The sequence below is a fragment of the Capsicum annuum genome, chromosome 6 (assembly GCF_002878395.1).
Source record: "Capsicum annuum cultivar UCD-10X-F1 chromosome 6, UCD10Xv1.1, whole genome shotgun sequence".
Classification (NCBI taxonomy): Eukaryota; Viridiplantae; Streptophyta; class Magnoliopsida; order Solanales; family Solanaceae; genus Capsicum; species Capsicum annuum.
This window is the reverse complement of record NC_061116.1, coordinates 86,535,435-86,559,564: the sequence shown is the minus strand read 5'-3', so window position 1 is coordinate 86,559,564 and position 24,130 is coordinate 86,535,435. Positions and strand designations below refer to the sequence as shown.

Below are 24,130 nucleotides of genomic sequence, written 5' to 3'. Positions count from 1 at the left end.
CCATTAAGTGCAAATAAATGAGGCCTTAATAGGTCAGAAGAGGAATTCTAGTGTTGGATAATATTCACCATCACTCTATTCAAATAATCATCAATCACCACCACTAACCACCCCTGCCGCCGCCACCATTGTCAACCACCACCCACCTCCACCATCACAACCACCATCGACAACAAATATGCTACCAACCACTATTGTCAACCGCTATTACACCTACTACCTCTATTATTCTAATTATATTCACCGCCACCACCGCCATCAACAACACCACCATCATCAACCATTACCAGTCAATCTCTCATCTATCACAACTAGCACCACTGCTAACTACCACTAATACATCACAACCTTCACACATTCTTTAGCCGCCACCACCATTATCACTAGTAACGCCACCTCTAATACCACTTCATCCACTATCATCGCTACAATTTATCTCTACTAATAATACATCTTCACCATCATAACTAACAACATCTTCAACTAGCACCAACACATCATAAACCATCATGCATTCATTTTTCAGTCATCACAATCAATACCTTCAACTACTAACATCAAAACAACGTCACATCACAACCACCACCACCACTATCAATCACCAGCATCATAATAGTCATTACAATACCAAACATCACAACTATCACCACCAATATTATTAATCACTAACACCAATCATTGTCACCGCAACCATCATTATAAACTATCTCCACTATCACTACCAAACATAAATATTTTTTTTGAATCAAATAATAATTTTGTTGTATTAAATTACATATTTTTCTAATATATAATTAATTTTTTATTTAAATTATATTTTTTATTTTATTATATATACAAATAAATTTTTTTTGCACATTCAGATGTTGAAAAACAAATAGTCTTAATCATTCAATTTTTAGATATAGAGACAACATATCATTCAGATGTGCATTCAGATTCAGAAGTCTGAATTAAAAAAACAAATGCAGCCTAAATGACCAATATACTTTTTCGTTAATTTTCAAATATATAAATTTTATTTAAAAAGTATTAAAGCTTCACCCAAAAATTCACATTCTCAACAGTGCCATGTAAATTGGCTTAAAGCTTCACCCAAAAGTTCACTATCTCAACGGTGCCCAATAAATTGGCACACGGAGGGAGGGAGTAATAGAGAGGTAACCCTATCACTATTCCGCCATCTCCTTGAATTTGGGTTTTATTATGAAATACTGGTGGTTTCTAGTCCCATTGGTTGTATATAATTTGCAGGAGGAACCATTCGGAAGTGTGGAATATTCAGACAGTACCTTGTACTATAATACTGTAATAATCATAATTATAATAATGGAAGAAGTGGTAAGAATCAAGTGGGTTTTTGAATACGATCATGTTGATCAATCAGCAATTATTAATCCTGATTTTTTTAAAATCAGAAAAAGGATGATTTTCCGAGTGAGATAAAGAAACTACAACAAAGAGTTGACGGTGATCCTATCGCGCAGAACATGTTATCGCTTCTCGAGACCTCGAAGGTGAGTGATGATCTTCCGGATTTATTTATCTTTTACTCTTTTTATTATCTGACTTTAAAAACTGCTCTGAACTTTTTAGTATACATACCACTCATCATAACAACATTTCATTATATCGGCATGATTTTTTTGGGGCCAATTTTCATGTTATATTTTACTTCTCTGTAGCATCATTCCACTTGCAATAGCATTTACATTCATTATAGTAGTACAATCTTTGTAAAGTGACTCATCTATAACAACCATACTATAAGAAATATATTATGTACAAAATAAAATACCAAAATATTCATTTTAATCATCATTAATGCCGTGCACCTAGTAAATTTCATTTACAAATATCTAATTTAAAGGGAAATTGCATGTCAAATGGTGCACATAGCTAGGAAAGGCCACTGATGTTTTCCTTTTCTGTATGCATACTCTTTCTAATTTGCACACTTTTATTTATAAAAGCTAAATGAGATCTAAATGTTAAATGTCAATATTCATATATCACAACACCTATCTATAGTAGTCATGAAATTCTTGCACAAACGCTTCCATAGAGAGGTTTGACTGTGCCTTTTAGTCTGAAGTTCCCTCTCTCATGTGTCTGGAGCCTTTTGCTTTTAGGATGCATAAAGAGACCATTTGTCACTTTGTGATAGAGAAGATACTTTCCAAGGATATTGTTACAAAATTTGTGAAATCGAGGGATCAACTTGCAGATATTTTCACCAAGTCCATCACTGGTCCTCGTATTAATTATATTTGTAACAAGCTCGTTATATATGACTTGTATGCACCAACTTGAGGGGGAGTGTTAGAATATGAGAAGGAATATGAATAGTATATAGAATACTACTTGGAAAAGAATTGTAATGTCAGTGTCCTAGTTGGAAAAGGAGTCTAATATAGTGTCTACATAAATTGGGTTTCAATGTAATAATTTAGATACACAACAATTCAATAATATCCTTCTCTTATATTTCTCACCATTACAATAGTGGGGAGAAGTGGGGAAATTTATAATGTAAGCCGGTGGTAACTGCTTCAATGATTCACGCCCATTTCAGTCATTACATGGTATAATTGGGATTAATTGAAATTAAATGGAATCCCAGATATCTAGAAATCTGGTTGTCGTTTGAGTTATCTCATGTCCGCCACTCAGAACCGCCCCAGATAGGTTCTTCTAGGCTTTGGTTGTCAGTGCATAAGGCGGGTCTTGGACGGTCCAACGATTCTTTGGTTTGACTGGCGTTAACTGACTCAAAGGTAGACTGTAGTCCTCTCTACGCTTGCCACGTGACCAGTCAAATAGTCTATATGTTTACCAATACAATCATATTGTTGCATACTGGTCCTTGCGGATGATTAAATTATTGCAATGTTGAATTTGTTTCTACATTTTTGGATAAAATCCTTTTCTTGATATGAAATATTTAACCTGATATCTGCTGCCTTTTGCGATCATGAAGATGAGCATCAGTTGTTGCTTAACCAATATCTCAACCTTGGTCAGATTTAAATCTTATAAGATAAAGGATTCCATGCAATTCTATTGAGCTCAATCAATCTTTATTCGACATTCTCATCAGCTTTTTTCTCTAATTTAAACTCAAACTAATGGAAAGGTTTTCGTTTTTAATTTCATTTTAAAAGACCAGTCTTCTCATCAGCCTTCTGCCATGCTTAAATGCATATGACCAACTTTTGCTTTGGATTCTATTAGGTACTTGACAGAAAAGAATCTGATCTCCAATCTAGGTGCATCTTAGAACATGCTAAATTGCAAACTAAGGTTGATGAGTTTGAGGAGCTATTGCAAAGAGGCAAAGAGGGGAAGCTCTCTGAAAGTTTGGATCAGACTTTTTGGGACTCCACTGAGAAGCTTGATTCTGCAAAGAGGGTAAGAAAATGCTTTACTTTTTTGCTTACAATAAAAAGAACTAATAGATTGACTTCTGCCCCTTGCTGACAAGTCACACAATTAAGTTTTGTTTGTTAAGGAAAATATCAGCAATGAATTCATGTAAAATGGGCACTTGCTCCTGTAAAATATCCATGTTCAACTAGAAATTTCTGTTTCAGTGAGAATCCAAAAGATATACTCTTTTGTCATTCTATTTACTATTCTCATTGAGCTTCTTCTCCTTGTTCATAAAATAGGCAAAAGTGATTCTATTTTTTTCTGAATCACTTACCTATATTGAGTTTAAGCTTCCGGCATGGCCACAAATATTGTATCCTATCATTTGAATTTGTTTTTCATTATCTTGGATGTTGATTTTGTTTTGTCTAGACCTAGTGGCAAACTATTATCTGAGTTTGTGCTGGAGGGTAGGAAGGCTTGTCCATTAGCCACCGAATTTCAAACCGTTCTTCACGGCCCTCTGGATTCATTGTTAGTTAAAAAAAACAATTAACTGAGTTTGTAGTTGACAGTAGCTTGGTGTGATTCAATGAGATGTTATTTGCTTTCTTTAAAAGAAAATTTTAGACAAGTTTGGCCTACTAAGGGTGTGCTCGGTATGGAGGAAAATGTTTCCATGGAAAATATTTTTCAAGAGAACTTTTTCTATGAAAACAAGTGGTTTCTTACACATTTTCTTGTGTTTGGTCTACAAATAAAAATTTTTATGCTAAAGTATTCGTTTATATCGAACACAAAACCATGAGGATGAGTGGGAGTAGGGTGATGGGTTATCGTGGTGGGGCAGAAGGTAGGGGTGGGGCGGGATTTTGCTCCTCTAATATGTTTGCATTGCAAGAATCTTAAAACAGTAACCACCCCAGTATTTACTGTCTCTATAATGAAGCCAATTTGAGTGTTAAATGCAGAGTTATTTTCCTATGATTGGAAGATATATACCCTCTAAAGTAAAAAAGGACCAGAGACTTTGTTGCTGCTTGCGAGATATTTCTTTAGTCTGGTACATATGAGAAAACCTTGTATTCCTCCTCTCTTGGCCAAAGGACTTCCCCCAGGCCTGGTCTTTAACATGGATCTTGGTTTCTTCTTCTGTACTTCTTGCATGCCTTAAGATAAACCCCATCTTGATGCAGTTTCTTCTTTTCAGACCTTAAGTAAACAATGTCGAGTACGCAGCTCTTGGCATTCATTGCTTTTGTATTTCAAGTTTTAATCATCCAGGGAAAGTCGACAGCAACTTTGACTATTTGTTAGATAGCCAATGGACCATTATCAGTTTTATATTAAGATTTTTAGTCTAACAACCATCAGGATTGCTAATTCAGGTATGACAGCGTCCTTCGATATGCAATCAGTTCCTGTAGCTTTACATCTCAACTTACATGACATGCATCTTTTACTTAAACTTATATCATCTTTGTTTTGGATAAGGTAAGATTTAGATTTACAGCATCTTTTTATTTAAAACACAGCATTGTTGTACTTAAGTTCATCACTGGTCTATAAACTGCACCTTGATGGTGTATGTTTTCTTTTGATAGGAACTTGCAGCTAATTTGAGGTCAACTCTGTCATTTAAACGGCATCTTGATGATCTGCCATCACAAGCTGAACTCATTCAGTATGTTCCTGTATTAGTGCTTTTCCATTTTGTGCATTATACTCTTTATACCTGCTGAATGTAGAAATCCCTCTTTAATATGTTTGATATACAAGGAGTATGAGTGTTGAATCAGTGCTGAATGTAGAAATCCCTCTTTAATATGTTTGGTATACAAGGAGTATGAGTGTTGAATCGCTGTAGAACTACTACAACAACAACAACAAACCCAGTGTATTCCCACCTAGTGGGGTCTGGGGGGGGTAAGATGTACGCAGTCCATACCTCTACCTCTGAAGAAGTAGAAAGGCTGTTTCCGATAGACCCTCGGCTCAAGACACGAGATATCACACAAACACATAGTAAAGCACAGCACAAGATTGCATAACATAAATACGACACCCATAAGTAATATAAAACAGAGGAAAGCACACAGATTTATAATAAAACATGGAACACGGACTCCTAACAAGAAAAAACCCCCACCAAGTAATTCCCTACACTAGCGACTCAAACTGGCCCTAGTCCTCTGTCCTAATTCGCGTCCTCCAGACCTTCCTATCTAGGGTCATGTCCTCGGTGAGCTGTAACTGCTCCATGTCCCGCCTAATCACCTCACCCCAGTACTTCTTCGGCCTACCCCTACCCCGCCTAAAACCATCCAACGCTAGCCTCTCACACCTACGGACCGGGGCATCCATGCCCCTCCTCTTCACGTGTTCGAACCACCTCAATCGGGCTTCCCGCATCTTGCACTCCACTGGAGTCACACCAACCTTTTCCCGGATGGTCTCATTCCGAACTCTATCCCCTCTAGTCAGCCCACACATCCAGCGCAACATCCGCATTTCTGCCACCCTCATCTTTTGGATATGCGAGTTCTTAACTGGCCAACACTCCGCTCCATACAATATGGCCGGACGGACTACCGCCCTGTAGAATTTGCTTTTAAGCTTGGGCGACACCTTCTTATCACACAGCACCCCCGACGCGAGCTTCCACTTCATCCATCCCGCCCCAATACGGTGCGAGACATCCTCGTCAATCTCACCGTTACTCTGGATCACGGACCCGAGATACTTGAAACTCTCCCTCTTACCTACTTCTTGTGATTCCAGCTTCACTACTACCTCCTTCTCCCGCCTCACGTCATTAAACTTGCATTCCACATACTCTGTCTTGCTTCTGCTCACCCTGAACCCTTTAGACTCAAGGGTTTGCCTCCACACCTCTAATTTGTCACTCACACCCCGTCGAGTCTCATCTATCAGAACTACATCATCTGCAAAAAGCATACATCACGGCACCTCCCCTCGAATACGCCGCGTCAACACATCCATCACCAATGCAAACAAAAAGGGACTAAGAGTAGATCCCTGATGCAACCCTGTCCGGACACATCCATCACCAATCGCTGTAGAACTATTTTCTTGAATTGAATTCAAGTAAATTCTAGCTGTCTGAAAACGTTTATCTGGAGCAAATTCAAGCTAAAGATAATGTGGGAGTCTTTTTTATTTTGTTTTGTTTTGATAACCGTGGGCCAAAACTTGCCTGGAACTCGATTACTCGATTAATTTCACAAGGTACCTACTACCTCCCAAGTACCACCAGTATAGGTATTGGGTAACTTTATCCACCAAGGCTATGATAATGACAACAACATACCTAGTGTATTCCCACAAAGTGGGGTCGGTCTGGGGAGGATAAAGTGTACGTAGTCCATACCACTACCTCATATGAAGCAGAGAGGTTGTTTCCGATAGACCCTCGGCTCATGACAAATAACAGAATATCAAGCAGAGAACATAAAAATAAAAAATATGGTAACACACCACTAGATAATAAAAGAATCAAAACAACCATAGAGTAATACTATGAACTATCTATCCAAAATCACAAATATCCCCAAAACACCACGAATAAGAAACTACAAGACACATCCAAAATACTATGACTAAAGGTAAAATTGCCACACAAAGCACTCCTCCATACTAGTAAGGACGCACACCTACCCACTAACCCTCTACCCTCGTCCGCGTCCTCCACACCTTCCTATCAAGGGTCATGTCCTGTTCATGTCCTCTAGAGTAACTGCTCCATGTCATGCCTAATCACTTTCCTTCAATATTTCTTCGGCATACCTCTACCCCGTCTGAAACCATCCATAGCAAGCCTCTCAAGTACTTTTTCCTTCACTGGGATTTGAACCTGATACCTCATGTTTGTTAACCCACTTCATCGAGTGCAAGGTCATGTAGGACTCTATTTTTATCTAAAGGTACTTGAACTCTTTAAGAGTTTTATCATTTAGCAATGAAACCTCATTTCATCCTAGCCTAAATCTTGTAAGCCCTTAACTTTGTGAAGAGCTGTTTGCTTGTAGAATTAATAGCATAGGATTTAGCTGCGAGATGAATGAAATCAATTAGTATGATATTGATTTAGAAAACCCTGGAATTGGCTTTTACTGGTTCTAGTTTGTTAATGAAAAATCTAACTAGCTGTCTTACTACTTTATAGATGCTTCAAGTTTATTAAGTGAAGGAGTACCAGTATACAAAACTAGAGGATTTTAAGTCTGAATTTTGTCCAAGTTTCAGATTCTTACTATTGTGAATAGCTAAGTAGGAGATGCAATTTGATTCCGGACAAGGGCCGGATTTTCCCTTGTACTCTCATGTGTCATAATTTTCATTTGTTATACTTTCTCAATGTATTTGCCCTTGTTATCCAACTTTCCGGTCATATTTTCCCTTGTACCCTCAAAAGAGTCTTATTCATCCCTATTCCGTTAAATCTCCATTTCCCATCTTAATTTTCTTACATGTCGCCTACATGGCTTTTTTCAATTAAATTTGTTCACCCATTTAAACTCTTTTAAATGACATCAGTAAGTGTCTGTTGTTGCCTCCTTATAAGATGTTGTAAAATTCTTGCTACTTGAGTTTTCTTTTGCGGGCGAGTTATACTCAAGGTCCATTTGTCCAACATGTACCTTCAATAACTTCCATAGAATTTGTCTCATCACCTTCAATATCTCATCACCTCTCTTGAAAACTGAGCATCAAATATATTCACTCCCATAGAATTTGTCTTGATTTCAAGAATCACGCTCCTTTGTTACTGGTTTATTATGCATTTAGAGTACTGCATAATATTTTTTCCGAAGGATGAAAAGATGCTATCTTATAGTCTACATGGCTTGTTCACTACGTTGATCCTATTCAAGGTCTCATTATCTCTTCTATTAAGTATTTCTAAGCCCGAAAATATTTCCGTTGGTGTGCCTGTTATTAGCAATGTATTTAGTTAGATTATTTACCTTTGTTTCTTGTTCTTATAATATGTCTTTTCCTTCGTTGTTTGGTCTCGAGCCGGGGGTCTATTGGAAACAACCACTCTACCTCACCTCTGAGGTAGTGGTATGGACTTGTACATTCTACCCTTCCCAGACCCCACTATGTGGGACTGGGTATGTTGTTGTTGCATTTAGTTTGATTACTTAACATGCCTTGTATATCAATCTTCTGACAGATTTTCTACCGCAGGTATGAACTCCGTTTTTCAGAACTTTATACTCATATCCAGGTACAAGCATAGTCAGTGACTTGAACCTTCATTTGACGATGACCATTTCAGCTCCTTGTCAATCACTTTGTTAACCTCTAAAATGAGTCATGCAGGCCAAGGATCGTCAAACCCGTAATTACTATGCTACTTACAACACATTGTTGGAGATAAAAGAATTGATGCTAAAGGAAACATCGTTACTGAACTCCATATGCTCACAGGTATTGTACCAAGCAAAAGAAACCTATATCCTTTTGGTGTATATTATACTCTTATGTTTTCTGTTTAAGTTAATGCTCCTGATATGGTGGAAACCATGTATACAAGATGTATACAAAATGTAGAGAATCTTACTAAAAGGACACGATTCTCCACATAGAATGTAGAAATATCAATTGTCAACACTTTTAGGGATATAAAAAATGCTTCAAGAATGTACCCAAAAAAATTGATCTGTACAAAAACACTTTCCACTGCTTCCATAACTCTTCTTTTTTCTCATTCCAAAGTGTCCATGTTAAGGGCCCTATTTCCGTACTATTCTTCTCTTCTTTCTTCTGAATTTCCTTCCCAGGATGTATACAAAATGTGGAGAATCTTACTAAAAGGACATGATTCTCCCCAAGATTGTGGAAATATCAATTATCAACACTTGTAGTGATATAAAAAGTGCTTCAAGACTATACACACACAAAAAATCTGATCTGTACAAAAGCACTTTCCTCTGCTTCCAAAACTCTTCCATACTATTCTTCTAATCTTTCTTCTGAATTTCCTTCCCAGGAGTAATTCTCTCATCATAAATGGCATCACCCATTCCAACCCTAGATATTCTTAACATCTTACATCATAAACTGTATGCAATCAAGAAAAAAGGTAGTAAATGGTTAACCACTGCTCTGTGCACTTGCACATGATGCACCTGCTGAGGTGGGTATCCTTCTTGTCCTCACGGGAAATTCAGAAGAAAGAATATCCTGATTTTTACAACTTTCATCTTCTGCACGGGAGAGTTTGACCGGCCAACACTCCGTCCCAGGCAACATAGTTGGTCTAACCATCACTCGGTTGAACTTGCCTTTCAGTTTTGGTGGCACTTTCCTATCACACAAGTATGTTGCACATGATACATAAACATGGTACATGCAAAATGCTTTTAAACCTTTCTTCATCAAGTACATGAGTTATAATAAGTGACAAGTATCAAGTTTTCAAGAATGTCATGAATCAGCTAAAAGCTCACTTAATCCTGTTTTCAGTTTTCCTTGATATCATAAATCAGTCATAATAGGCAAATATCCGACATTCTACCCTTAACATGGCATCAACACCCACATAAATGCTCGTCATCTCACCTATCGGGGACCACCACCAAATCCCAATAATTAATTACCAACATATTAATTAACGAAAGTCTCAATTTGCCTTAAATTTGAAGCCCAAATGATCACAATGCGACTTTACCTTTCCGCAAACGCTATGCATGATGCGACTCTGTTCAAATATGTAATTTATGCAAGAATACGAGTCTGTAGACACCCATATTGCAGTATTAATATTTCCGGCCCTAAAGGTCAACCCAAAAGTCAATCCTGAGTTTTGGAGTTCAAAACTGTAATTTGAAAACAACTTATCCATCAAGTATTGGTCATGAATTTAGTAAATCATCGAATTCCAAGCACGAATCGACTGATGAAATACTATATCTAGATCTAGGGCAAAAATTTCCAATTTTCCTTACCAAATTCCTGGATAAAGCGTTAATAATCGAAGGAATAGAGGGAAAATACCTAAATCAAAGTTAAAATCCTACACCTGAATCAAATCACGAAGAATACCTACAAAATCGCCAAAACTGAGGTCTCCAGCTCTCAAAATCATGATATGAAGGATAAATGAAATAGGGTAATCAATAATATAACACTGCCACTGGTCTTACAGATGCGGAAAAATATCCTCTTTTGCGACGTCGCATCTGCCGAAAAATCTTCGTAGATGTAGAACCTCATTAACTCAGTCAACTTTGTAGGTGCGGAAATTGCTTCGACACTGTGGGATCGCAGGTGGGGATACACCACCACAGAATAGTCCTCCTCAACTCCACAAAGTGCCTCCACAAAAGTAGAAAAAGGTGCGCAGATGCGGTTGCACTAGAAGTCGGATGTACCAACACAACAACAACAACAACAAACCCAGTGTATTCCCACATAGTGAGTTCTGGGGAGGGTAAGATGTACGCAGTCCATACCTCTACCTCTAAAGAAGTAGAAAGGCTATTTCCGATACACTCTCATAAATTCCAAAATATGGAAACAACTCTCAGAACTCATCCACGACCCCCGTACACAAACCAAATATGCGAACTACTCCTAAAACACGTTTCGAACATGTTGGAACACTGAAAAGTGAAAACACCAATCCAAAGTCGTCTTGACCAAATGTTGATCATGGTAAATCCTACTTCCCCAAGTCAACTAGTAATCAACCCAATTGTCAAAAACAACCCCCGACCCACTCGAGGCCGTGCAAAACATCTGTCAAAGTTTTGAATCAACTTCTGGACCTAATGGAACCGTCAAAACCCAATTTCAAGCCCGTTAAGCCAAGATGTTGACCTACGTCAAACTTCACCTTTCCAAAACTTTCCAAAATAGAATTTCTTCCCCAAAGCGTGTCCAGGTGCCTTGGAAATCGTTCCACCCATCCTCGCTAGTCATTAATAGCAAAATAAGGTTACGAGGGTCGGTGTCCCAAAATACAAAACGACTGTGCGGGTCCTTACAAAGTCAACTCCAAGCCAGCATGGTCAAACTTCAAATCAAGATTCACAATCAGGTTACCCATTCTCTAAGGATTTCAAATCTATTTTTAGATTCTTATTTCAAGTCCTCGAAACCTCAATTTAGCGATTCTCTGGTTTATATCTTTATGCCTCAAATTTACCCATCTAATTTCATGTTTAGATAATAGATCTTAAGTTAAATTCATGAAATAGGCTTACATCCAAGTTGGACTTACTTACCCCAAGCTTGTAAATAAAGATCTAGGTCATAACCCTTCAAAGCCGAGATCTCCAAGTCTCAAAATGGTAAGGAATGAAATAAAAATCATATAACCTGTCATATGCAGTACTGGCCACACTGGGGCAGTGATGGACACACTTGGGTAAGCAATCCATCAAGTTTCAGCAACAAAATGCCCAAATCATGACCACAGTGCTGGCCTTAGTTGGCCTTGTTTCGGTTGTCAGAATTTTAGCCTTTTGTCTGATGATGTAGAAAATCACCCGTTTCTCGGGGCCCAAACCAAACATCCCTACAAGTTCTAAAAAATCATATTGACCTAAGAGAAGTCTCGAACCATAAAACAAAGCTCTAAAACTCAAAACTAGAGGTTGGGATGTTACACCTCCCTAGGCGATGACCATGCAATGGGAAGTTACTTCACTGTTTAGCATGCAATTCCTTCATCAGAATCTGCCAGTCTCCGATGCTATAGCCATGCAATGCACCACCCTCATGAAATTACTCCAAGATTTGCATTTTTGCTTCATTTTAGCTCAAATTTTCTTCTTTTTCACCCATGAGTTCCTACACATTAAAATCCTCAAATTTTAGATCAATAGGACATTTTTCACTATCAAAGTAAGTATGAGGTGAAATGCATCAAATTATATGTCAAATGACCTATTGATCCTATTATCAATGAGTTAGCGAGTTGTATTTTATTGTTTGTTGACCTATTGATCCTATTATCAATGAGTTAGCGAGTTGTATTTTATTGTTTGTTCTCTTGAAAAGGGGAAAGACTTTTGGTGCTTTTCTGAGTTCCTCTTCTTTTGCGTAACTGTGCTGATTTAACACAGATTAAATTTAAAAGAATACTTTGTAATCCATCCTACGTACTTTGTAGTTCTCTGGTAGTTTTCTTGAGTTTCTATCATGTAAGATGTATATTGATTTCTTGTTGATAGCCAAACTTTGGTTGAATCTTTCTCCTTTTGTGTGCTGATCCATCCTCTTTGTTCTGTACACTGTGTTGATTTCTTCTTATCTTGTGACCTTTTGTCTCTCTTTGTATAGTTCAAAGATGCCCTTACTAGCCCTGCTGGTCGGAAGAAATTAATTGATTCCATGGAAGGAATTCTGCTCGGGACTCAACGGGTATCCATACTCATTCTTGAAATGCATCTCTACTAATATACAAAGGAGAGTGAAGCAGTTCTTGGTTGCCCTGCTTGGAGTAAATTTGGAATTTAATTAGTATAATTTGGAATTTAATTAGTATTATTAAATGAAGCAAAAAATTTACACATGGAAAGATGCAAATTGCGCTTGAAAAGCTGGATGTTCAGGTGACGAAACTGTCATGTCCTTTAGTCTTACATCTTATATTCAGATATATATTAACATCTGAAATAATCCAATGATTCATTATTTAAAACAAATCTATCTAACATCTTTTAACCTGATCTACTATTGGCAAATTGGGTCAATGTAAATAAGAGCAAGAAGAAAAACTATTTAAAGTAAGAATATATTCAATAGAAACTACAAAAAAAAAAAAACTTTTCATACTTGAGTACTGGAAAAGAGTTTTCTTGTTCTGCTCTCGGATTCACTCAATCTTTGCCAAGGTTACTCTAATAAGCTTTTTCTCCAATTTATTTGATTGAGTAAGAATATTTTTAAATTAAAAGGGATAAAAAGATCAGCTTAGCCGAAATCCGTCACTCATCAGCGTCTTAAAAGGACGGACCGTGAGGGGAAACGTTTTCTCTGATACGGTGTGAGACGTAAACTACAAGGCATTGGGTGCAAGCCTTATTTTATTAAGTGGTAAATTAAGTAAATAAAGCACTATAACTATAGATCAGGCAGCAGTTCTAAAATATTGAGCTATGTGAATGAAGATAAATTAAGAACACGAGTATGAATGTGAGGATATTTTCCCCACAAATAGTCTCTTTTTAGGCTACTATTTAAATTGTGTTTCTCTTTGGATGATCCTTCATTGCTTTTTAATTACAGAGTAGGCATTTACCCTTTAACCCCACCCCCCCGAAGACGAAGAGAAAGAATAGAGACTACAAAAAAATAATTGACTTTTAAGGTTTTAACTTTCTAGAATGTCATAAGATGACTTTTGTGTTTTTGGTTTTAAATTAAAGACTTGTTTAGAAATTCTACTTCTAATTTGGAGAGGCTTTCTAGGCTTACGCCCCGAAATAAAAATCCGCCCAATGCCTAGGCGTATGCCTAGAACAACGGGGCTTACACCTCATGGCTTTCCCCTTTGTTATGATCCCAAATCAAATCATAACAAAATTGCAGTAACCAAACAACCAACACAGTATTTTTTGAGAAATTTTCTGTTTATATAGAAAAATAGGAAAATGAAACTTAAAATAATAAGAAAATCCTATCTATGAAGAGAAAACAAATTTATAGTGAACTCTATGAATGAGTCGATCTGCAGGGGAAGAAGATGAGAAGACAAAGTTAGATTTAGATGGGGATAGAAAAGAATTGGGAGGGAAAAGAAGAACGATTGATTTACCAAATTTCAGTTATGCCCTTCTTTCTCCTATGAAGTGTGTATATAACCACCTTACCATGTGGCATCATCACGACCCTTGTGATTCTTTTAAACTTGAGTAATCTCGACCCTTTGTTCTCAATCTCGCGTGTTTCTATTTGCTTTCTATTCCCAACTTCGAATCCAAACAACTAACATTTGATCGACTATTATTGAGATCATAACATACCCTTCTCCTTCAAATGATCCTTGTCCTCAAGGATCAAAATTAATACCTAAAATTTTTTAAGCCATTTCAAAATGCATAATTGAGGCGACCATGATCAAAAGGACATTCCAAACATTGTTCTCCAAAATGAGCACACCTAAGTTGATTATCTCTGAATATATCTTGTAGCAAGGAGGATCGACTATATCTGTCCCCGGTAAAAACTTTTCCCCATTCTGTAATGGCTATATCAGCAGGAGAGTACGTCTTTTGTTGACACAAATGTACCCCTCTGTTCAACTCTATAATCACTTGGCGTAGAAACATTAAAGTCTTTATAGAATCATGCAAGCGACAAATTATTTTCATGAATTTGTTCCCTTTCTTCAAGCCAATTAATACATTACCCGGATCAAAAGTGAGTCGCAAATCAATTGCCACTTTGCTGACCCTTGCATTCCACCCCTTAGACTAGCAGAACTTATGATGTTTGACGGAAAAATATGTAGTCCAACTGCAACCCGGATTGCAGTAACCAAGCTCCCTACAAATTCTACTAAACCAAATGTTCCTAGACCGAAAATTCCTATTTTGACTCGATTGTTGGTTGACCAGTTCACTGCCAACTCTGATAGAGTACCTTGGAACCATGTAACTTGGCCATTTGCAAGTCTACCATAGAAGTTAAGACAACTAGAACATATTATCCTGCAGATGTTGCAGTCCAACAGACACCTCACTTTACATAGCTTGCAAACAAGGTGATAAACAACCTTTTCCACAACGGTATGATACTTTAGAATGGTAACACCTGGATCAAATAGCAATGGTAAGAAATTATGCATCATAAGAACTCTCCTTATCTTTGGAACACTCAACTTCATGTCAAACCAGGTAGTATAACCTCTATTTTCATACACGCCACAACTCTTATTTAATGCCATAGAATAGAGGCTTTCCTCCTCATTGACAAATATGACAAATAACCCTTTAGATAAAATCATCACATCATGCATCATTTTGTTGCTCAAGCAATATACCCGAATTAGTACTCGCAGAGCAACAACAATAGGCAGAGGCTTCATGTATTGTCCAAAAGGTATTAGCATGTTATCTATATTCCTTTCGAGTATTTCTTGAAACAAGATGCATATAACACAATCATTATAATAAAGGAAAACAATACCCACATCTTCATATTCTACCCACTTCTCTACCAGATCTGATTATGTACCGGGGTCTTTGAGTCCAATATTAACAAGAAGGTACAGTAGCTTTGAAGTCCAATTAACCTCAACACTAAAAATTTGTCCATGAACTTTTGACAAAGTATTCACTGTTTTGACTTTAAAGAAACATCCTTGAGCACACCTACTTTGATTTCTTTTATTTTATTTTTTAGTAATACCTTTATGAAGATTCGTTCACCAGCCAAAAAGATTTCATCAATAATTTGGAAATTCAACTCATTATCGAGAAAGTAAACATATGTTGTACCTTCTATTTCAACATTTATGTGAGCAGCCATGATATACCTTACCTCTGCCATTTTGCGAATTTGTAAAGGTGTCAGAATCCTTGACGATGCTTCCACATCTACATTTTGCTCCTGTTTCTGATTGTCCGACTGCTCTAGTGTGGCTTCAATACAAATAATTTTGGTGGTTTTCTCCCATGCCTCAACTATGATACTATCAGTCTACTCATTGCACCTTTTAGTGAGATATACACACTCACTAGATTTATCTGCTGGTTTAGAAATCTCAAAAATTTCAGCACCTGCAATTTTAATTAGTACTGACGTACACTCGTCCCAATCCTCTAATTTCACAACAACTGGTGTTGGTAGATTTGCTTCAATATTTACAACATTCAGATTTAGAAATCCATCGAAAAAACTGAAAAGCAGAACTCGACTAAATGAATACACACCCAATTTTCCCCTATCATATTTAGCCCAGAAAACCCTCCCAGTATCAACCCAATTACAAATGAATGAAACCAAAACATATGGGAGTAAACCAATAGTTGCATGAGGAACCCAAAATGCTACCGAAATAGCCCCCTCTGCCTTTATATCGAATAGCATGGAACTAATCGCCATGTCCAGAAGTACCTTAATTGAAACTGATGAAGGTGCAGACTCAAGGTGTTTCATAAAATTATAATAATCGGACAGATCATTGAGACCCGTCAATTTCGATATGGTATCCTCAATAGCAAGAACATCAAGTCGTGAATCTAGATGTGGGTTCAAGATCTCTATTTTCGTAGTGTTTTCATTTTGGATGGAGTAAAGTTCAACTAGAACTTCAGATTCGACCCATTGAGGACATTCGTCGAACACTTGGTCCTCATTGTATTCTGAATCAATCTTACTGCTATTTTCAATCTTCAGCAGTTCAGCAATAGCATAGTCATCTGAAACTACCTTAGCTTGTATTTCCTCTACATTTATTTTCCTCGAACATACATCAAGACAAAAGCAACATTGGCAGTCAAGGCTGCGTACACACCCATAGACGCAAGAGTTGCATTGGCAGTCAATACTGCATGTGCAATCCTTACACCAACTCTGAAATTGTTTTAAATCCACAACTATTCCTGAAACTTCATCCGTAGGTGCCCTTCTATTGACATTGTTACGTTCAACCAATTTAACCAAAGTTGATGATTCCATAAACATCTTCTTTGAATTACCACCCACAGTCGAGACATATTCGTTTCTCTAATACTAATTGTTATGATCCCAAATCAAATCATAACAAAATTGCAGTAACAAAACAACCAGCCCAGTATTTTTTGAGAAATTTTCTGTTTATATCAAAAAATAGGAAAATGAAACTTAAAATAACAAGGAAATCCTATCTATGAAGAGAAAACAAATTTATAGTGAACTCCATAAATGAGTCGATTTGTAGGGGAAGAAGAGGAGAAGATAAAGTTAGATTTAAATGGGGATAGAAAGGAATTGGGAGGGAAAAGAAGAACAAATTTACCAGATTTCAGTTATGCCCTTCTTTCTCCTATGAAGTATGTATATAACCACCTTGCCACATGGCATCATCACGACCCTTGCGATTGTTTTAAACTTGAGTAATATTGACCCTTTATTCTCAATCTCCCGTATTTCTATTTGCTTTCTATTCCCAACTTCGAATCCAAACAACTAACATTTGATCGACTATTATTGAGATCATAACACCCTTTTCTTAAACCCCAGGTCGCCCGGTGCATTTTTAGTGTGCCCCACCCCAGGAGTTTCCCTGATATGCCCCAAAAACGCCTTTAGAAGCTCTTATATACGTCAATAACATAATATTTTTTACAGAGTCAGGTTACTTTTCTCTACTAGAACTTAGCTACCTTATTTCAAGATTACAAACTACTGGTGTAAAATTAATTTTGATTTTGTTAATACAAGTTGAACTGTAAAAATATTTATATCTGACTCTTTTCTATTTTGTTTGTTAAGATAAATAATTTCCTCTTCCTTTTCCTTTTCTCGCCAGTCTTTTCATGTATTACATAGAAAAGATTTGGAGCTTATTTTTATTTATTTTTCTTTAGTTTCTAAACAAATGCCTTTGACATTGTAGTGCTATTCTATTTGTAAGAAATAGTATTTGTGTAATAGTTTCACAAAATTTTTTCTCTTATTATGACACCCTCATATTCAAATTCTAAACTCTGTATTGATAAAAAAAAATCTATTATACTGCACCAAATTTAAGTACTGTTGTACATTGCATTGCATTCCGAAACATAATTATCTCTATTGTGAGTTGTGACAAAATGTGGCATAGGAGATGCTCTTTTGTAACTTCAAATAAGGGTCTTAAAACTTCTTACATATTTTTGAAATGTGGCATAGGAGATGCTCGGTTCAAAAAAAAATTGCATTACTTCCTTATTAGTTTGTTTTGAAAGAATAGCATATTTTTAAATTTGAGAAAATAGAATAACTTGAACTTTCCATTTTGTCTTTATGACAAGAAAGTGTTGTGGCATGTTTCAGACCACAAGTTTTAAAAATCTTATAGCCATATGAGAAAGAACAGTATCAATCACATGTTGGGCCTGCGCCGTACCAGTATTCTACAAAGTGATGGTGGGGTCGTCAATAAATATTTGCTTGCAAGATCTAGAATAGGCTCTGGCTACACTTTCACAAAGTATAGCCAGTTTCCTAACTTGGAAAAAGAAGAATTGGTGATGTAGATTAACAACTAACAAAAAAATGGCATAATTATTCGGAATTGGATGAATACTTAGACACAGAATTCATATGTATTAGTAGCAATTTATATTGATTACTAATTCTAGTGTGAAAAAAGAAGTGAGATTTTACCTTGTATTGGATTGACTATTAACAATGTTGAAGAGGGGCTCCTTATATAGGCGTTTTAAATATGTATTATAGTGTTGGTCAATATTCTCTATACCTATTAATTGACCATTATATAATAAAAACACACAATTTCTTGTGATATATTAATATCATACTTCGTTTCAATATGTTTCTTCATTTGACTGGCATGGAGTTTAAGAAATTAAAAAAGACTTTGAATCTTCTGGTTGTTGACTAAAGATACGTACAATATACCAAATGTACTTTAAACTTGTAGTCTTAAACATGTCATGTGAAATGTTGAAATTAAAGAGCTGCTAAATTAGGAACGCGATTCTTTTTAAATGGATTAAAAAAGAAAATAAGACAAACAAATTGAAACATTGGAGTATTCTACAGTGTTCTTCTAACTCAAAATTCAATAAATCTTGACATATTGAGAACCTTAGACATATATAATGTCATTACTTCTTTTTTACTTCCAACTTACCCTGTTAACTTAAGGTGGTGAAGCAACTTGATTTTGCAAGTTAAGTATCTTGGATTGGCTTTTATTCTAGTTTATCTCTGTGAGATAAACTAGCTTTGGGAAATTATGAATGGAAAAGAATGAGATCTTTTTGGAATAATGGTTGGATATTCATGTATAGAGGAGAATTAAATACTTAAAAAACTCTAGCAATACCTCAAAGAAAGAGCAGAGTGGAAGACTTTTCTTGAACAGTTGAAACTTCATTTTTCATAGCATACTATCAATTCTCTGTATGTAAGAGCACAAAAGTTATCAGTGTTAGAATATAAGTAGGAATAAGATGTTATATAGAATCCTACTTGGAAAACGATTGTAAGGTAAGTGTCCTAGTTGGAAAAGAAGTCTAATGTAGTGTATATAAATAGAGTCTCACTATACTAATTTAGAAAAAACAATTCAATAGTGTTTTCTCTTATATTTCTCTCATGGTATCAAAGCATTGGTGAGAACAATATTGTTGTACATCATTCCAGTAAAATCAATCGTCCTCATGCAATTTTTCGAGGACCATATCAATCAGTTCTTTTTTTTTTCGAAAACCAGCCTACTACCAACTTTGGAATTTTTCGGCAATATATTTCCAAATTTTTAGCTTGGTTTAGTCCTATGATTAAATTTGAACTCTTAATGAGCAGATCAAAAAATCAAATGCCAGTCCATGAAGAATCGACAAAGGGGAGGTCGTTTTAGAAGATCTCAACCGAGGTGTAGTTATTGTAAAAGGCTTGGACATACTCGTGACATATGATATTCTCGACCTAAGTGTAGTTATTGTAATAGGCTTGGACATACTCATGGAAAATGTTATTCTTTGCATTGTCGACCACTTAAAAATACTCATGTTGTTCAGTCTAACACCACAAGTAAGCAATGGGTGTATTTAACTAAAAGGAATATAATGAGTATCTTTAGTATCGAGCAAGTAAGAAGATATCTTTACCAGTAGCCTCAATTGCACTATCTCCTACCTTTGGATCATGGATTGTGGCCTCTAGAACTTTTGATCATATTTTTTGTGATAAATCACTTCTATCAAATATTATTTATCACGGACTCTTCCAACTGTCACTTTAGCCAGTGGTAACCAAACAAAAGAAAAAAGAGTTGGACAAGCTACTCCCTTATCCTCTGTCACTTTAAACTCTGCTCTTTATGTCCCTGATTGTCCTTTTAATCTTACATCAGTCAGTCATTTGACTTGTACCCTAAATTGCGGCATACTATTTCTTAAGAACTTTTTTTTCATGCATGACTGTAGTACAAGACAAACAATTGGTGTAAGATATGAATCACAAGGCCTTTACTACCTTACCTGTCCTAACTCTTACATAGCATGTGTAATTACAGATTCTCCGAACATAATTCACAAATATTTAGGACATCCTAGTTTGTTCAAGCTACAAAATACGATGCCTAGTTTGTCTAGTCTATCCAAATTAGATCGTGAGTCGTGCCACTTGAGAAACACACTTAAACTACCTTTCAACATAGTACTGAGAATCATGCAGAGTCTATTGTTTCCTTAGATCATTTTGATATCTGGGGTCTTAGTAGAATCAGTTCAGCCTCAGGGTTCCATTATTTTGTTAGATTTATTGATTATTATTCAAGAAGTACTTGGATTATCTTAATGAAAGATCGCTCTGAATTGTTTCTTATATTCAAGAGTTATTGTGCTAAAATATAAAATCAATTTGGAGTCTCTATTCTTACCTTTCGTAGTGATAACACCTTAGAATATATGTCCCCCTAAAGGCCAGCCCGATGCACTAGAGCTACCGCTATGCACAGTGTCCGGGGAAGGGCTCCACCACAAAGGTGTATTATACGCAGTCTTGCCTTGCATTTCTGCCAGAGGCTGTTTTCAAGACTTGAACCCGTGATCTCCTGGTCACATGGAAACAATAATTTCAATAATTTATGACTCATCAAGGAATTATTCTTCAGACTTCTTGTTCATGTACCCTTCAACAAAATGGAGTAGCAGAGAGAAAGAATAGGCAACTCATCAAAACTGCTTGCACTCTTCTCATTCAATCCTATGTTCCGCTACGTTTTGAGGGGATACAATTATCATATTTTTCTATTTAATTAATCTAATGCCTTCATCTTCCATTCAAAATAAAATTCCTTATTCAATATTCTATCCTCAATCACCTTTATACTCTTTTCCCCCTCGTGTATTTGGGAGTACATTTTTCTTCATAACTTTACCCTAGGGAAAGATAAATTAACCCCTCGTTCTCTTAAATGTATCGTTCTTGGTTATTCTCGAGTGTAAAAGGGATATTGTTGCTACTTGCCTGATCTTCGTCGGTACCTTATGTCAGCTGATGTCACATTCTTTGAGTCTCAACCTTACTTTATATCTTTTTCTGATCCTGATCATCGTAACATGTCTGAGGTTTTACCTATATAGACTTTTGAAGATCCAACCATTACTTCTACATCCCCATCCATAGTGCCACTTGGCTTACCTGCACTGACTTTAGAGGAATCTACAATTACCTTCTACAACTCCATATAAAGTACCACCACTCTTGACTTATCATTGCCGTCCACTTACAACATTGGCTCAGATGGTTCCCGTCCTGCACTTGACCCTGCACCTACTATATTCTTATCTTCTCTAATTATATTTCGAAAAGGTATTCGTCGTCTAAAGTCAATTTGTCGCTCGAAAATTGCCGAAAACTGGTATAAAATATATTGGACATCTCAAAATCAAGAAATGAGTAGAGATTTTGAACAAGAAAGTTAACAAAAATCTGGCCGGAATATGTTCACACGCCAGATTATTTCATTTGACGATTGAAAAGTGGTCAAAATCTTAGAAAAATTAGGTTGGAATGATGGCAAGACCTTTTTAGAAAAGAGAAATTATATGAATAGAGTCAGAATGACGACAAGACCCTACTAGAAAATAAAAATTATATTGATAGGTCGGAGAGACGGCACGACCCTACTAAAAAAGAGAAATTATATGGTTAGGGTCGGCATGACGGCACGACCCTACTAAAAAAGAGAAATTATATGGGTTAGGGTTGGAATGATGACACGACCCTATTGAAAAAGAGAAATTACATGGGGTAGGGTCGAAATGATGGCACAACCCTATGCAAATCAGATTTGAAGAGTCACCGAAACTATGCACGAAACTACATAAATAAGATCTAAGAAGTCACCATAAAGATGCATGGTGTTATACAACTTAGATATGAGAAAGTAGTCCAAAAAGATGCACAATACTTCATAAATTAAATATGAGAAATAGTCTGGAGAGATGCATAGTGTTAAGCAAATCATATATGAGAGAGTAGTCATAAAAAGATACATCGTGCTACGCAAATAAGACGGGCGACATATATGGGTTATAGCCGTCCGAGTTGTGGATGCTCTTTTATTCTCTACCAAGGTTGTAGAGGTTGTGATACCATGTGAGACCATATTTATAGACAATATATTCCAATTCACCATGTTTATACACTACATTTCAATCCTTTTCCAAGTTGGACACTACATTAGAATCCTTTTCCAAGTAGGATTTTATATACTATTCCTTCTCCAACTCATATTCTAGCAAAATCAATGTGGAAGGCCACTTCTAGACCTTGTATTCCCTACTTCCACCAGGGAAGTCACTTTCATCATTTTTAAGGAGTTTATTTTCCTATGAAAAATGTTCTCCAAAAAAGTTTGACCAACCGAACATGGGAAAGTTATGGTTTTCTCCCTGTCGAACACACCCATAGTGACAAAGCAGAAAATGGAAAGAAAATGAGGAAAAAGTAAATGCATTTGAGCAAAAGCTAACAAATAGAAGTAGTTCAAACAGAAGGAATTCTGCAAAATCACTTAGCCATATTTTTCTCCCATTTCGTTTCTTCCTAGGGCAGTCTACTGAAAGAAGGGAATTATCATCACATGATCACAAAGCTTGCTTCCACCACAATGACAAACAACCATTATTTAATCAATTATACCCAGTATACTAGGACTGTACTGGGTATGTTGTGTTTGTTTGTTGCAGTACTAAAGGTTGAAAATTTTGTCCAACAAAATTGATATCCATTCAATGCTATGCCATTAAAAGAAAAAAACTGAGAAGAAAAAACATGGGTTTTCAATTACAACAACAACGTACTAGTGTACTTTAACAAAGTAGGGTTTGGAGAAGGTAGAGTGTGTTGATTTTGTAGAGTATGGGCTTTCAGGTTTTCGTTTGTGAAAACCAAATAGAAGGCTGATTTTGTCACTTCAAAGATTCCACACACTAGGAAATTAGGGTGATTTCATTAGGATGATCATTGGAAAAAAAAGGAAAAATTTTCGCCAGATAGATAGAGTAAGGTTGCTTGTTAATTGTTAGAATATGAGTAGGAATAAGAATAGTATATGAAATCCTAGTTGGAAAAGGAGTCTAATGTAATGTATTAATAGGGTTTCAATGTAATAATTTAAACAACAATTCAATAATGTTCTTCTCTTATATTTCTGACATGGTATCAGAGAACTGATGAGAAACTTCGGAAAAAAAGAAAACTCAGTCACTGTGCATTAATTTTCGGTGACTGATTTGTGTCACTATCTATTTTGTGGGTGGCGTGCAAAATCCAACACCATGGCGAGGATCGAAAAGCTCAGGCAACAAAAATCCGACCAAAACCACTGGAAAACAACAAGTCACGCACTCTCACGCACCTTTTGAAGTTCTGTTATTCCGATGAGATTTGTGTCACGCGCTGGCACGTGAGGTATTCTCCAATTGACTTTTTGAGTTATTCCTTTTTCTGTTGGGGTTGCCCACTATTTTGACCAGTTCTTTTTTAGATTTTGATCATTTTTCAGATTCGGGCAACTATCAAATTTTTCGGCAACTGTTTTTTTGGTTGA

The 24,130-nt window shown here is 36.3% G+C and overlaps 1 protein-coding gene across 1 annotated transcript; it reads left to right on the top strand.

The window, feature by feature from the left end:
- Positions 1-1,021: 1,021 nt before the first annotated feature.
- LOC107873317 (coiled-coil domain-containing protein 93) lies at positions 1,022-13,029 on the top strand. The gene is made up of 8 exons (XM_016720122.2): positions 1,022-1,160; positions 1,255-1,341; positions 1,419-1,517; positions 3,235-3,411; positions 4,977-5,056; positions 8,587-8,626; positions 8,722-8,829; positions 12,691-13,029. Exons 2-8 carry the CDS (start codon positions 1,330-1,332, stop codon positions 12,805-12,807), a joined length of 633 nt encoding a protein of 210 aa, XP_016575608.1. The 5' UTR covers positions 1,022-1,160; positions 1,255-1,329; the 3' UTR covers positions 12,808-13,029.
- Positions 13,030-24,130: the final 11,101 nt, after the last annotated feature.